At 30.7% G+C, this 14380-nt stretch overlaps 3 protein-coding genes and 1 pseudogene across 4 annotated transcripts, besides 1 other annotated feature; 3 read left to right on the top strand and 1 right to left on the bottom strand.

The window, feature by feature from the left end:
• Positions 1 to 733: 733 nt before the first annotated feature.
• Positions 734 to 4567, bottom strand: TVAGG3_0869950 (microtubule associated protein XMAP215 family; the record flags this gene model as incomplete). The annotated part of the gene is made up of 1 exon (XM_001326554.1): positions 734 to 4531. The coding sequence occupies one exon, from the start codon at positions 4529 to 4531 to the stop codon at positions 734 to 736; it is 3798 nt and encodes a 1265-aa protein (XP_001326589.1).
• Positions 4568 to 4905: 338 nt separating this feature from the next.
• Positions 4906 to 14380: part of a mobile genetic element that runs on past the window's edge.
• On the top strand, positions 5311 to 6447 carry TVAGG3_0869940 (uncharacterized protein; the record flags this gene model as incomplete). The annotated part of the gene is made up of 1 exon (XM_051249978.1): positions 5311 to 6447. The coding sequence occupies one exon, from the start codon at positions 5311 to 5313 to the stop codon at positions 6445 to 6447; it is 1137 nt and encodes a 378-aa protein (XP_051085453.1).
• Positions 6519 to 7338, top strand: TVAGG3_0869930 (uncharacterized protein; the record flags this gene model as incomplete). The annotated part of the gene is made up of 1 exon (XM_051249977.1): positions 6519 to 7338. A coding segment is annotated over one exon (820 nt), but the record flags the coding sequence as incomplete, so codon positions are not given.
• Positions 7401 to 9990, top strand: TVAGG3_0869920 (annotated as a pseudogene). Its single transcript has one exon. A coding segment is annotated over exon 1 (2590 nt).

Raw genomic sequence — 14380 nt, 5'->3', positions numbered from 1 at the left:
TCGAATTCAAAGAAATAAGACAATTCAATAGCTGCAGACGAAATGGTAGACTTCTTCTTGAAAAATGTTTCAAAGAGCAGTTGCAAGCAGTAAAAAGTCCAAACATCAGCAAAGATAATATCCAACATTTAGAATCTAAAATTTGTAAAATTTATTAGTGCCATTGCAATAGATATATCGTAAGAAAATACAATGAATGATTTTTGATGAAATCCGAAAAACAATATCGAGAATGATATAACATTTTCATCATTGATCTTTATAAATTGTAATTTTTACTTATACATCTCATAGAATTTTATCCACTACAAAAATAACTTGTATAACATAAATTTTCAAAATTCGAAAAATAATTTTCCTCTCTGATGATTTTGTTTCTATGAAATAACTTGTTTCCTTATGTTAAAAATTCTAGTTCAATTATTGGTACTATTCTTTTGAAAAGGAAAGTAGCAATTATATCACATCATTTTTATGAGGAAAATAATGAAAAACTTCAGAGATTGCTTCTAGTATTGGATTATTACTAGACTTTAGTTTCATTACAATGGAAATGCAGTTGATTTTTAAGAAAGAAACTCAACTAATTATCATTACAAAACTGTTAAAATTGGGTGAAGTTATTACCGCATTCCATTGAGTTCTGTAATGATAGAGAACTCTATAAGTATCCAATGATGTTAAATTCATGAAAGATATAAAAATATTTACCAATAAAACAAAATAAAACGATTTAAATTGATAATATAACAGATCTTTGGCCAAGTGCTTTCACAACATCTGGCCTCTCCAAAACGCTTGGATATTGTTCTTTCACTGATCCTATAAATTTCTTAAGCGTTTGAATTATTCTTTGACCTAATTCTGTTTCTTTTAATGTTTTATATCCTGTCTTCTTGAAAACATTTTCACTTTCTATGACACAAACACTGATTTCATCTTCATTACCGCTCTTCTGCTGATTATCATCTTGTGTAATATGTTGTACACATGCATCGAAACATTTCAATGCAATTTTTACCCATCTTTCAGGGAACATTCCATCAATACATTGCATTAATGCATCAATCAATGCTTTGAAAGATAAACTTGTGCATGTATCCATCAATTTCAAGATAATAAAATTCAATGATTGATTAGACATTTGGTCTTCCACTCCATTACATAATCTAGTGATGACTTCAAGCATTAATTGTTTAACAACGCTTGGACGAATAACAGATGGTAAATCTGTTTTTTCTAGTAAAGAAAAGATGCAGAAAGCAATGTATTTATATAATCTTACAGGAGGAGGCTCTGCAGCAAAGAAAACATGAACTTTTGCAATGATTGCAAGTACTAAAGCATCTAAATGATTGTTAAATACACTTGCATCTACTTCTAATTGTTTCGAAATTGCTTTGAAAGCTGAAACAGATTGTGCATTATCTGGACTTGATAATTGATGAATCCATTCATAAACTAACAATGTACTTCCCTCCATTCTTTCTCTTAATTCGTCACTCATTTCAATCATTACATTTGACTTGATTGTCATTGTTGAAATTACATTTTTCAGTCTTTCGTCATCGAATTCTTGTGAAATTCTTTGAGATTGTTGTTCAAAGAACTGTTTATCTTCTGGAGATAATGCTAGTGTCTTTAAGAAAGTAAATAATTCAACAAGAATGTCAATATTCGTTGAATTTTCACAAATTAATTTCAAATTTTCAACGAAATAAGAATTTTCTTGTGAAAGTTTTTGAGTTCTTTGAATGAAATCTTGAGATAAACTCAATGCCAAAGGTAAAGCAATTGATAATGAATTGTTATCTAATGAGATACTCTCTGATTCCATGATATCATACAGTTGAGAAACGAAATCTATTTGAAGTTTCCTATTAATCAAAGTCCAAATTAAAATCAAATCCAAATAAGAAGAAAAGTCAGGAGTTCCTTTCTTTATCTGAGCAATTACAGCAGCTGATTCTACTTTGAAGGTATCCGGTGATTGATGGATTAATCTTAAATTAAATATAGATCTCCATTGTAACTCAATTGCTGTTTCAGCTGAATTTTCTCCATTTAATATTTTAATGGCCAAAATTCTGTCGAAATTTGAAGATTTTCTTATACTTCTTGTTGAATCTTGGTCAACAAATATGGAAACAGAGTCTTCTTCATGTATCGCGCGCATGATCAATGATCTCTTGGCAGGAACCATCTTCTTTGCAAGGTCTTTCAGTTCTTCTTTTCCTCCATTTTCGAGGAATTTTTCAATGAATGGTTCAGCATTTTCTGGTTCAAATTGGTCGGTTATCAAATCTGCAACAAGTTGAGCCAATGACTGGACATCTGGTGTGAAATTAACAGTCATAATGAATGTGAGAGCTGTTGACTTGCCTTCGTCAGTCAAATCTCTGAAAGCTGTGGCAAAGATTTCATTTACAAATCTGTCATCAACCTCTGAGAGTTTGTTTAGCATATCCATGGCAGCTCCTTTGAGTCTTTGGTTTGGAAAGTTCAATGTATTGAATAAAAGTGATAATAATGAAACAGGAGCTGATTTAATGTTTCTTCCAAGCAAAAGAATGACTCTTTCCATGAGTTTACAAATAGAAAAGAGGATATTTACATTTTGGTCGCTTAACCATGGTCCTAAAACCTTTAAAACTTCAGATACATCTTTGTATTTGAGAGATCTCTCGCCTTTTGTTGATAATAGTTTACCACATTGGTTGTCAAGTTCTTCTATAGCTTTCTTAGCATCATTTGATGTTCTACTTTGTGATAAATTGTCAATTAATTTTTGTGGGAAATTTCCTTCTTCAATTGGCTTTCTTTCTGGTGGCTGTGACTTTGGAGGTGGTCTATAATCTTCTTCAACTGGTGTGAAGTCGAGTTGGAAGTCTTGTTTCGGTTTTGGTTTTAATGAATTTCTTTTTGGTAATTTTACTGGTTCTCCTTTAGCAGATGAGTTGGAAATAGACTGTCTATGCGACATTGGTGCTTGTTGTGAAGGTGTTAATGAAGAAGGAGCTTGATTTTGTGGAGGAATATTTGAAATTTTTGGTGGAACGCTGATTTGTACTTGTTGAGGAGCTTCTACTGCAAGAGGAGCAGGATTAGGAAGTGGGTTTGTAGAAATCATCTTCATAATATCATCCATTTGTGCTTTCTTTAACATTGAGAAGCCATCTAAAATAGATTGGCCGTAAACTTGGGCCAATGTAGCAACAACTTCATTTGCTGCCTTACGGACATTTGGATCTGGGTTTCCTGTCAAAGGTTTAACTTGTTCTGCAATTTCATTTGAGTCTAAACCAGTGTTTTGGCCATAAGTTCTTAGAACATGTGTTATGTAGTTACTCGTTCTTGTCAATAGTGCTGGATTTTTGGCTCCCATTGAAGGATATAATTGTTGGAAAAATGAATTTGCCGAAATATTGGCCAAAATTATATCTCCTATCTCGAAAATGTCCTTTTCCATTCTCTTTTCTGTAATTTTATCAATAAAGAAGTTCACACCAGCTGTATATGTATCTTCTGAAATTGAACTTGGATCTGTTTTAAGATAAGTAAGAATTGATGATGTTAACTGGTTCATTACCTTAGGAGCGAATGTTCTACTAACAAAACTTGAGAATAAACCATACGCGCAGGCATTTCCTGCAGTTTGATCATCATTAAACTGTTTCATGAGGCCATCTAAGCCTGCGGTAACGTCCATTGGTTTATGACTCATGAGATTCTTCTTGTTCTCCTCTGAAACAAATGAATTCCATGATCCTGCAGCAGATCCAAAAATTGCTGATTTCTTTCTGAGGCTTTTTCTTGGTTCTTGCAATGATTTCGGTGTACTTGATGATGGAATAACCGGCGTTGGTGTTGGTTGGGGTGCTTCTTGTGGTAATTCGCGAGTTTTTGGAGTACTTTTTGCAATTGTAGTAAGTTGTGGTCGAGGAGGCTGAACTGATGCTGGAGGAAGATTTTCCCTTGTTTGTTGCTGTTGTACAGGCTGTGGTTGTGCTGCATAAGGCATACCAAGCTTTGTATGTAAATCATTTGCTTCTTTACGAGTATTTGGCAAACGATTTTGTAAAAGTGGAAAAATCGCTGACATGACTTGTTGTCTAGAACTTTCTGGTAGTATTGGCGCTAAATCTGAGAAAATAGACATTACAGCAGAAACAATTTTTGGAGATTTTGATGATAATTCTTCTAATAACGTTTGCATAACTGGTTCTGAGGAGTTGTTGTAGCATATTTTAATGATTTCTGTTGCTTTCTGAGCGTTTTGAGGTCGACCTGTGAATGATTTATCAAGCAATGCCTTTGTTAACTGCTGATAATTAAGCTGTCTCTGCATGTTTAGCAGTTGCTCGCAAATTTGGAGGCCTACAAGCTGAGAATTTGGATTAACATCTGAAACATATTGAATTACGTTTTGTTCTATGTTATATAAGTCTGGTGAATTTTCATCTTGTAATGAGGCAAGTATATTTACATACTTTTCCATGCGAATTTTCCAATCTGAAGACTTTTCGGCCATTTTTATTTGATTTTTTTTATTTTCAATGCACGTTTAAAAATTATCAACTCCATAAAACTGATAGAAATCATATAATTTGTTGATTGTTTCATATTATAAATCAGTTGCCTATTTAATATATCAGTGATTTTTCAACGTAACATATGAGAAACAAAAGTAGTATATGAGGACGGGTTGTGTGACTTTTTTTGTAATCGTAAGAATTCTCACATAATTGAATGATTTTTGAACATACTTCTGAATAGCAGATTTTAAAAATTTATGAATAATTTATAAAAAATTTTTATTCCTACAATTCCTATATTACCATTAATAAAAAGAATATATTTTTGCATAGATTCCAAATATGGTGTCAATTTTTTATTTAATATAAAATGTATGGAAAAAGAATAATATCTGATTTTGAACATTATTTGATTGATTTACTAATTGATCCACAAAGCTGTTGTAAAATTAATTTTGAATTTAAAATTAAAGGAACCGTAAATTTTGTATTTATTTATCACTTAAAAGAATATGACCGATATCATAATTTGATATATGAAACTAATATAATATTTGAAGATAACAAACTTACAAGCTTCGAACATGAAAATGATATAATATTCGAAGATGAAAAAAAGAAAGAGATTGAAAAGCAATTCAATGAATGCCTTTTAAATACATATGCGCACATTATAAGACATAAAATGAAATTAATTCCTTATTAATCAAAAATATTTTTTATCTTTATATAAAGATGACAAATAGAAAATTTTTCATCTTTTATTTTATAATAAATGAGTATAACAACTAATTCATTGAAATCTTTAAAGTTCACTAATTCAGAATTAGAAAATATTTTAGAAAATTTTGGAGATGGTTCTTATCCAACATATATGCAGAATGTGAAAGAGTTTTCCAGATTGTTGAATGAATTTAAATATAACGGGCCAATTACTAAAAAGGCTATAATGAGATATTTATATCCCAAAAAAGTTGAAAAACAGGAGAATATTCCTCTTTATGGTCCAGAGGACCTGGGCTCAGAGAGCCTTGAAACACCTCCTGAATATTTTGAAGAAAAAATTAAACAAGATGAATATTATAACGATGAGATTGAGAAATTGGAACAATTAAGAAATGAAATAGATGAAAAAATTAGGGAATTGAGAAATGCTGAGAATGAAGTAGAGGGTTTAATGAATATCCCAGCTTCAGAATCAGAAGTTCAAAAATCACATGAGGAAAGATATAAAAATTACTTTTTGGAATCTACTAAAAATTTATTAGATGGTGATATTGACGAAACACTTTCAGAAGAAGGCACAAAATTTATTCATAAACATAAGTTACAATTTATTGACGATGGAGATTATCCATGTATATTACTTTCACTTCCTCTTGATTCTGAAAAATTCAAAAAAGCACTGAAAAATGTAACATATGCAACAAATACGATTAAGAAAGAAGACCATGATATTTACACAAATTATTATTTAAATAAATGTACAGGTGTTGATAAAGTTTTTGATTTGTTAGATAAAATATCAAAAGAAACAATTGGTACATATAAAATTTTATGTGATTGTGGTTTCATTGTTGAAGATACCGTTGATGTTTCATATGAAAGAACAGCTCCGAAGGAGGACGAAGTGGAAAGATCTATTCCATTCGTTATTAAGAACATAAAAGATATGAAAACTTATAAACATTATATTTATTCATTTATTTCAGAAAAAATGGAAGCAACACATAAATCATCTCGTCATCATTTCATAGCTATTCATACATTCCTTTTCAAAGTTGTGAAATTAAATAAGACAGGAATTAGATTTAATGTATCAGGGTACACATTCTTGAGTAAATTAAAATGTATTCGTCACGTTGCAGATGATAAAAATTTATGTGTTCTTAATTCATTTTATGGACTTTAGCCCTGGACTCTCTGTCTGGACTTTAAAAAAATAAACTTTATTTTTATTTTTTAATTTTTATTCTTACATAAATGAACAAAAATGGAACAGCTAAAATGAATGATAATCAAATTAGAGCAGAAGGTAGAAGGTTATTTAAACGCTTCTATAACATTCCTGATGGTGTTAATCCTAAAACTCGTAGAAGTTATTTAAATGAAGCCATAGATTCATATGAAGGATTTGACATTTCATCAGAAAGTGAGAGGTTAGCAAGAATGTTAAACGTTAATATTGATTTCTATTATTGTGACCCTCAACCAGAAGACGTAGACATTAACAAGGTAGACTTTCCATTAGTGGAATCAATAATGATAGATCCAGAATTTGAAACAGTAAATATTTTATTAACACAGAGTCCATGTGGAAAACTTCACGCTGACAGAATAACAAACGTTGAAGCACTCACAGGCTATAGAGTTTGTCCATATTGTAAAGAAGAAGTTTATTCTATCCGTGATGACCCAGAAAGGAAAAACCAAAGAAGATTTTTAAAACATTGTGAGAAATGTAAAGAAAATAATGGTAGATTAATTCAAGACGTTCAATTGCAAAACACACAACAACCATATGCACCACATATTACGAAACAGAAGATATATCAATGGTTATTAGCACATAATTTGCAGGAATATTATCAACCGACAAGATATTATATTACTTTTGACTTCGAAACATTAGAGACTAAAGAAGAACTTCTACTTTCTGAGTGTGCAACTTTGAACGCTTACTTAAAACCATTTATGGTATCATCAACGGTTAAATTAAACGATAAAACATATACAAGGAATTTTTGCTTAACTTCGAGTGATTCGTTCATCTCTGATTGGATTGAATTTTTATTTTCAACCTGTTCATTAGTTGCTAAATCAAATATAAGTCAATATGAAGAATTAATGAAGCCGCAAACGGACCAAACGGCGGGGACTTTGTCCCATACATTAAATGAAAAACAGAAGGAAGCAATGAAAGAGCTTTTAGATGAAGAATTTAATAAAGTGAATATCATAGGTTTTAATTCGGGAAAGTTTGATTTAAATTTAATTCTTCGTGATTTAAATACTGCAAAATGGAAGATAAAATCAATGCTGGGTTCTTCTTCTCAATTTAAGCAAGTCATAGTAAAGAAAACAAACTGTCCATATGAATTGAGATTTATTGACATCAGAAATTATATAGCGGGTGGAACATTAGACCAATTTACTCAAGATTTCGGAAACAATAAAACACGTGTTAAATCATTCTTCCCATATCAATTCATCACATGGGAGAATTACGAAGAAGAATTATATAAAAAGGAACCATTCACTCAAGATTCATTTTATTCAGCATTAACACAAGAAACAATATCCGATTCAGATTATCAAATATATCTCAATGATGCTAAAAATTTTGAGAATAGATTAGAATATTTTATTCATTATTGCAATAAAGACGTTGAAATTATGATTGACCCAATTGATAAAATTATTGAAGAAACATTTGTTTATAAAATTGACATGCTCCATAATCTTTCATTATCATCTAATGCATCAATGATTCGTTACGCTTTAGCATATAAAGACTTTAATCCTAACGAAACATATCCAGAAGAAGATGGAATCAAGTTTTGAATTAACGAAAAAGTATTGGAAATATAAAATTGAATCATATAAGAAACAAGATGAAAAGGCGAAAAGAGATACCAAAAACAATGTTTCAATGGATGACTATCAATATTTTCACGATTTAATCCTTTCATCTAAATGCAAAATGTGTGGTAAAGCTTTCACATATGCAAATAAACCAACATTGGATAGAATCGATAATGAAAAACCACATACTAAAGAAAATTGTCAGTTAATGTGTTGTTATTGCAATGTCGTGAAATCAAATAAAGATGAAGAAGTTCAACGTTTAAGAATTAATTTAAGAAATTACGCATTAAAAAATAATTTACCAATGATTTTAGATTCAGTGGAAGCGTATCACATCCTCCGTAATGGAATTACTGGTGGTCTATCAAATGTTCAACATAGAGTAATCTTAAAGGAATCACCACATTAATAAACTTTCATATAATCCAGAAACTAAAACAGTATCAAATGAGGACACACCAACATCATGACTCATTTCGTTGGTGTTGATTTCAATTCATTATATCCTTCATCATTTTCATCAAATCCTCATGATTTCATTCAATACACCGATCATAGAATGTATATGCCGGGAAGATTGAATGAGTTTATCATTTGTGATACAGCAACAAAGAAAGCAAAAGCACTGGGAATTATTAGAAAGAAAAATACTTTATTCGTGGCTGAAGTAAAGGGTCACATTGATGAAAAATACATTAATGATTACATAAACTTTTTACCGATAATAAGAAACTTAGATATTATCACAGATGAAAAAACAATTGGTGGTTTTATGTATAATTACATGAAATCAAACAATCTACCGGTTGACCAGAAACAGAGAAAATTAACTCAGTTAGCATCCACACAACCAATATCAACCATTTTCTTCTTATTATCTATGGTATCTAATCGACAGATTTCATTTTATCATTGATGACAATTCAATCAATTTTAACATTTACGAAAACACTTGTTTTAATGAATTTGCGACAAATTTATGAACGAAAGACAAAAGGCTGAATTAGAAGGAAATAAAGGAAAAAGTTTATTTTGCAAGATTTCGCTTAATGGATCATATGGTTACGATGCAATGAATACACAAAATTACGCAAAGACTAAAATAATGAATGCACAGAAGTCACGCGTTGCATGTATGTCAAAATAAGTTTTAAAAACATAAGAGAAATAGTGTGAGGATACATATCAACTGATGCTTAAAGATAGATTTTATAGATGTGAAACATGTTTACAAGAGGCATTCTTCACTTTAGATAATGCTAAATACTGGTATTTAGTTTTCATTTATGATTTTATGTATAAATGCATGAATCTTAATCGTTTTCATTTCATTGAAGGTGATACTGATTCATCTTATTGGGGCAATCGCTGGCGATCCAAGTCTTCCTAACACTCAAGCATTTCAAGCAATTGTTACTGATAAACAATTTTATGATAAAAACATTTTCAAATTCGCACCATTTGATTTCTTCTGTTTTTGATGAGAAATTTAAACCTAAATTAAAGAATAAAGCTGAAGAAAAAGCACATGAGAAGAAGTTATTGGGTTTAGCAATTGAGAAACAAGGTGATAACATGGTTGCTTTATGTCCTAAGTGTTATACATCATTCAACGGAATGATTGGTGAAGACTCCTTCAAAGATTGCACAAAAAATGAAAGGTGTTAGTTTACGACAAAATAAGCAATTAACACCTAAAAATTATTTGGATATAATAAATGATAAAGTGATATTTGATGGTCTTAATATTAATTTACAACTTAAAAATGGGTCAATGACTCGCTTAACAATTGGTAAGACTGCATTAACAGGAGCACACACTAAGGCTGTATGTTGTGAAAATGGATGTTGTATGCCATTTATTTAAAACACTTATTTTATTTTATATAAATGAATAGCGTAGATTTAAAAAATTTAATTGATGATTTAGTATTTAATCAAAATTTTCTTAATTATTATGAATTAAAAGCATATCTCCAAAAATATAAATAACATATAACGGGTGATGATATGGAATATTATTATCCATATTATAAAAATGAAATTTTGAAATATCAATATATAAAATAATTTCTGAAATTAAAGACAAAATTAAAAATAATGAATATTCAAAGGGAAAAACTAAATCACAACTTAAACAGTTTGAAAGATTTCAAAAATAAAGTATTAACAGAAGAAGATATTGATGAATTATATAATTATATAATCCTGAGCCACAAAAACCAAAGGAACAAAAACAAAAGGTGCAAAACACCCAGGTTCAGCAGCTCATAAATGATGCACAAGCTTTAATTTATGATTCATTAGTTAAACCACATTCAGCCCGACTTTTAAATGAAGATCAACTTTTGGAATTCATCCTTCAACATAAACTCGAAGCGGGAAAGTATATCAAACCTTTATATACAGCATATTTAAAACAAATGAATAGAATACATCCAGAATAATGAAGGAAGGAATGAAATCCAAAATCAAAGCAGATAAAATTAAACCACTTGCAACACCAAAACCTCCAACAGTAGTACCTCCTCCTCCTTCAGTTAATCCTTCATCATTCGCTTTATTATATCCATTTCAAACATTTAAGAAGCAAAAAGATTTTAAAAAGGATTTCAAGATATTAAATAAACCAATTGACCCGAAAATTCAACCGTTAAAGGGAAAAATTTAGTCGCCCTTCATTTTGCACCATATCCATATTCATACGAAATTGATCATCTGGAATATTCAAAAGGAAATATTACTTATTTATTTGCCATTAACATTAACACTAGATATTTATATTGCATTCCGGTGAAAGGGAAAACAGAACAGGAAACAAGAGAGCTATTCAATACTTACTAGATCAGGAAAGAGTAGATAATATCAGGGGTGATGGTGATAAAGGATTTCAGGCAGCTATGACTCATTATTTTCCCACAAATTAATTTTTACTTCTCATCCTCTCCATATACGTTTCATAAAAAATAGTTGATGCGGTAATGAGAACTCTTAGAGATGCGTTAGGGGTTAACGGTCAGATATACTGGGATGGAAATCATGACTCCATCATACAACAGTTAGTATATTATTACAATAATACATGGCATAGAACAATAAACATGAAACCAGTGGAAATGAAAAATTGATATTTCAAAAGAATGGAATATATTAGAAAGCAAATGGAAAGGTTGAATGATGTTAAACGTGAACAAATTAATTCGGGGTTCATGAATTTTAAACAAGGGGATAAAGTTTTGATTCATCTCGATTATGGAAAAACTGATAAATCAATGACAAAAAAAGACGAAGATTTGACACAATAGCTGAATTTGTTAGATATATTAACGGCAATGCATTAGTTGAAGTTGACAATAAATTAATAGAAATTCCGATTTTTTTATTACTCCATTATATTTTAAATAATATTAATTTTTTTATTTCGTAAAGAAATGAGTGACAACAAAGCAGTCAAGAGTCCAGACGATGAATATAAAAAGAAACTAAACAGAATTAAATCAAAAATATGTTATTACAAAAAGAAGCCGCAATGTGGTGAGGTTGAAAACGATAAAGAAATAATCGAAAATTAGAAACTTACCGTTCAATCATTAAACTGAGTGAAGCAAAAATAAAAGAATTTAATAGAATAAATAAATTGGTTGGAAGAGATGAATTTAATAAAGATGAATTTTTAAACTCTATCCAAATTTAATTTTTTATTCCTCTTCGACAACATCTCTCTTTCCATCATTACTGCATAACCGCATTTTTCTCAGTTTAAGTGGTTGTTATTTTTAGCAAGTTCTCGCATTCATTTTTATCATTTCCTCCCTTGTTATGATTCGTGGTAAATTTTGAGCTTGTGGGGTATTCATTTATGATAAAAATAAAAATTTAAATTATGCTGTTCTAAAGTTTGTGACAACATGACATTTTGACAACAACACGAAGAGGAAGGCAATAATGACTTATTTTTGAAGAACTGAAGGTGTCACCAGGTTGTCATGTTGACGACATGACATTGTGTCAACAACACAGGAGGAAGGCAATAATGACTTATTTTTGAAGAACTGAAGGTGTCACCAGGTCACCATGTGTCACCAGGTCATTTTAACTTCTCTGAAAAAATGTGACAACATGACATTTTGACAACAACACGAGAGGAAGGCAATAATGACTTATTTTTGAAGAACTGAAGGTGTCACCAGGTTGTCATGTTGACGACATGACATTGTGTCAACAACACAGGAGGAAGGCAATAATGACTTATTTTTGAAGAACTGAAGGTGTCACCAGGTCACCATGTGTCACCAGGTCATTTAACTTCTCTGAAAAAATGTGACAACATGACATTTGACAACAACACGAGAGGAAGGTATTATGACTTATTTTTGAAGAACTGAAGGTGTCACCAGGTTTCATGTTGACGACATGACATTGTGTCAACAACACAGGAGGAAGGCAATAATGACTTATTTTTGAAGAACTGAAGGTGTCCACCAGGTCACCATGTGTCACCAGGTCATTTAACTTTCTCTGAAAAAATGTGACAACATGACATTTTGACAACAACACGAGAGGAAGGTATTAATGACTTATTTTTGAAGAACTGAAGGTGTCACCAGGTTGTCATGTTGACGACATGACATTGTGTCAACAACACAGGAGGAAAGGCAATAATGACTTATTTTTGAAGAACTGAAGGTGTCACCAGGTCACCATGTGTCACCAGGTCATTTAACTTCTTTAAAAAATAGTGACAACATGACATTTTGACAACAACACGAGAGGAAGGCAAAAATAAATTCCAATCATACTTTATAAAGCATCATTTACAGGTATTTCATCGTCAGTAAATGAATCCTCATTATCGTTTAGTTCAACCTGTTTATTATAATCCTTTCATTTCTTCTTTCAAAAACATAACACCATGTTTGTTTACCATCTATTCTTATCTGTTTCCTATCACATTTATCCTTAATACTCATTTGAAAGTTTTTGTCTTTCATGTCTGATGGTTTGCAGAATAGAGCATTTTTACACGTCATACCTGCATTCAATTCATCATAATGTGTATTTATCCATACATCTAAAGGATTTGTTGATAATTCAATTTAAATCTTGTTTGGCTTCAGTCATCGGAATGATTCGTACATTAAATGATGAAAGGTCATATTGCATAAAATATGTTAAAAGGTTATCATAAAATTCCTTTGTGCATGAATCCATTAAATTCTTTGAAGTAATCAAATTGACCCTTGAATTTACCATTAACTCTTAAAACTACATATCTTCTGTCTCCAACTTCAATTTTGACAGCGGTAAACGTTATTAGTTACAAAATGAAGTTTGCAACGTTCTGAGCAGTTCTTCTGGGTTGATTCTTTTCATTAATTCTAATCTCATTATCCGTAATAATTGATTTCAAAGCGTTGAAGTTTGCGAGTCTGTCTTCACCTACATTCTTGAGTTCATTAAGTACAAGAAACATTTTATTTTCAACTACTGAGTTGAAATTACCCGTTAACTCACTTATTTCAGTAATGTTTTTACATGAATAACCAGCGAGAAGTTCAGAAATAATGTCTGTGAATCTGTTTTTACCTGTTCCCTGAAGTCCTTTCAAAATAATTGCTGTTTCATTCTTGATTCCAGGATGTTGAATCATTGATGCAATCCAGCCGAGTAGGTATTTATACACTTCATCGTTATTATCACAAATGGCTTCTTTAATGAAATCCATAAACATCTCAATTTTTGAGTAATCAAGCTTTTCAAGAATGTTGTTTTATAACCTTGAAACGTTGAGAAAACATCTGGGGAATCAGATTTAAAGCAAACACCCTTAACGGTTAATGAAGACAATTGATTTTTGTAGTACGTCCCATGCTGTTATTGTTTTACCTTCTTCATTAAATAATTTAATCATTTTGAGTGACTCTTTCATGTTTTGACTGAAGAACAAATGATATTTGATTCATTTTGTCGTTGGATATTATAGTCCTTTTGAATGAAATATTTGTTTCCACACAATCTTACAAAACGGATTACACGTGATAAATCCTCAATTACTTCAGAACTGTTTTTATACTGATGATTTTCAGCCTTGCGTCTAATATCTGTTATCAAAAACGAGTCATCAAGTTTTATATCAAATGTTATTTTTGGCTTACGTAATAAAGGCAAAACATATTCATCATAATATTCCTTTTGATAAAGTTTTAGAATCTTCACCAAAACAAATGGAGAAGTCATTAAATATGCATATCTATCAC

This window comes from Trichomonas vaginalis, chromosome VI (genome assembly GCF_026262505.1).
Source record: "Trichomonas vaginalis G3 chromosome VI, whole genome shotgun sequence".
In the NCBI taxonomy this organism is placed as follows: domain Eukaryota; phylum Parabasalia; order Trichomonadida; family Trichomonadidae; genus Trichomonas; species Trichomonas vaginalis.
The sequence above is the reverse complement of the archived record's forward strand: the minus strand, read 5'-3'. Positions and strand labels throughout refer to the sequence as shown.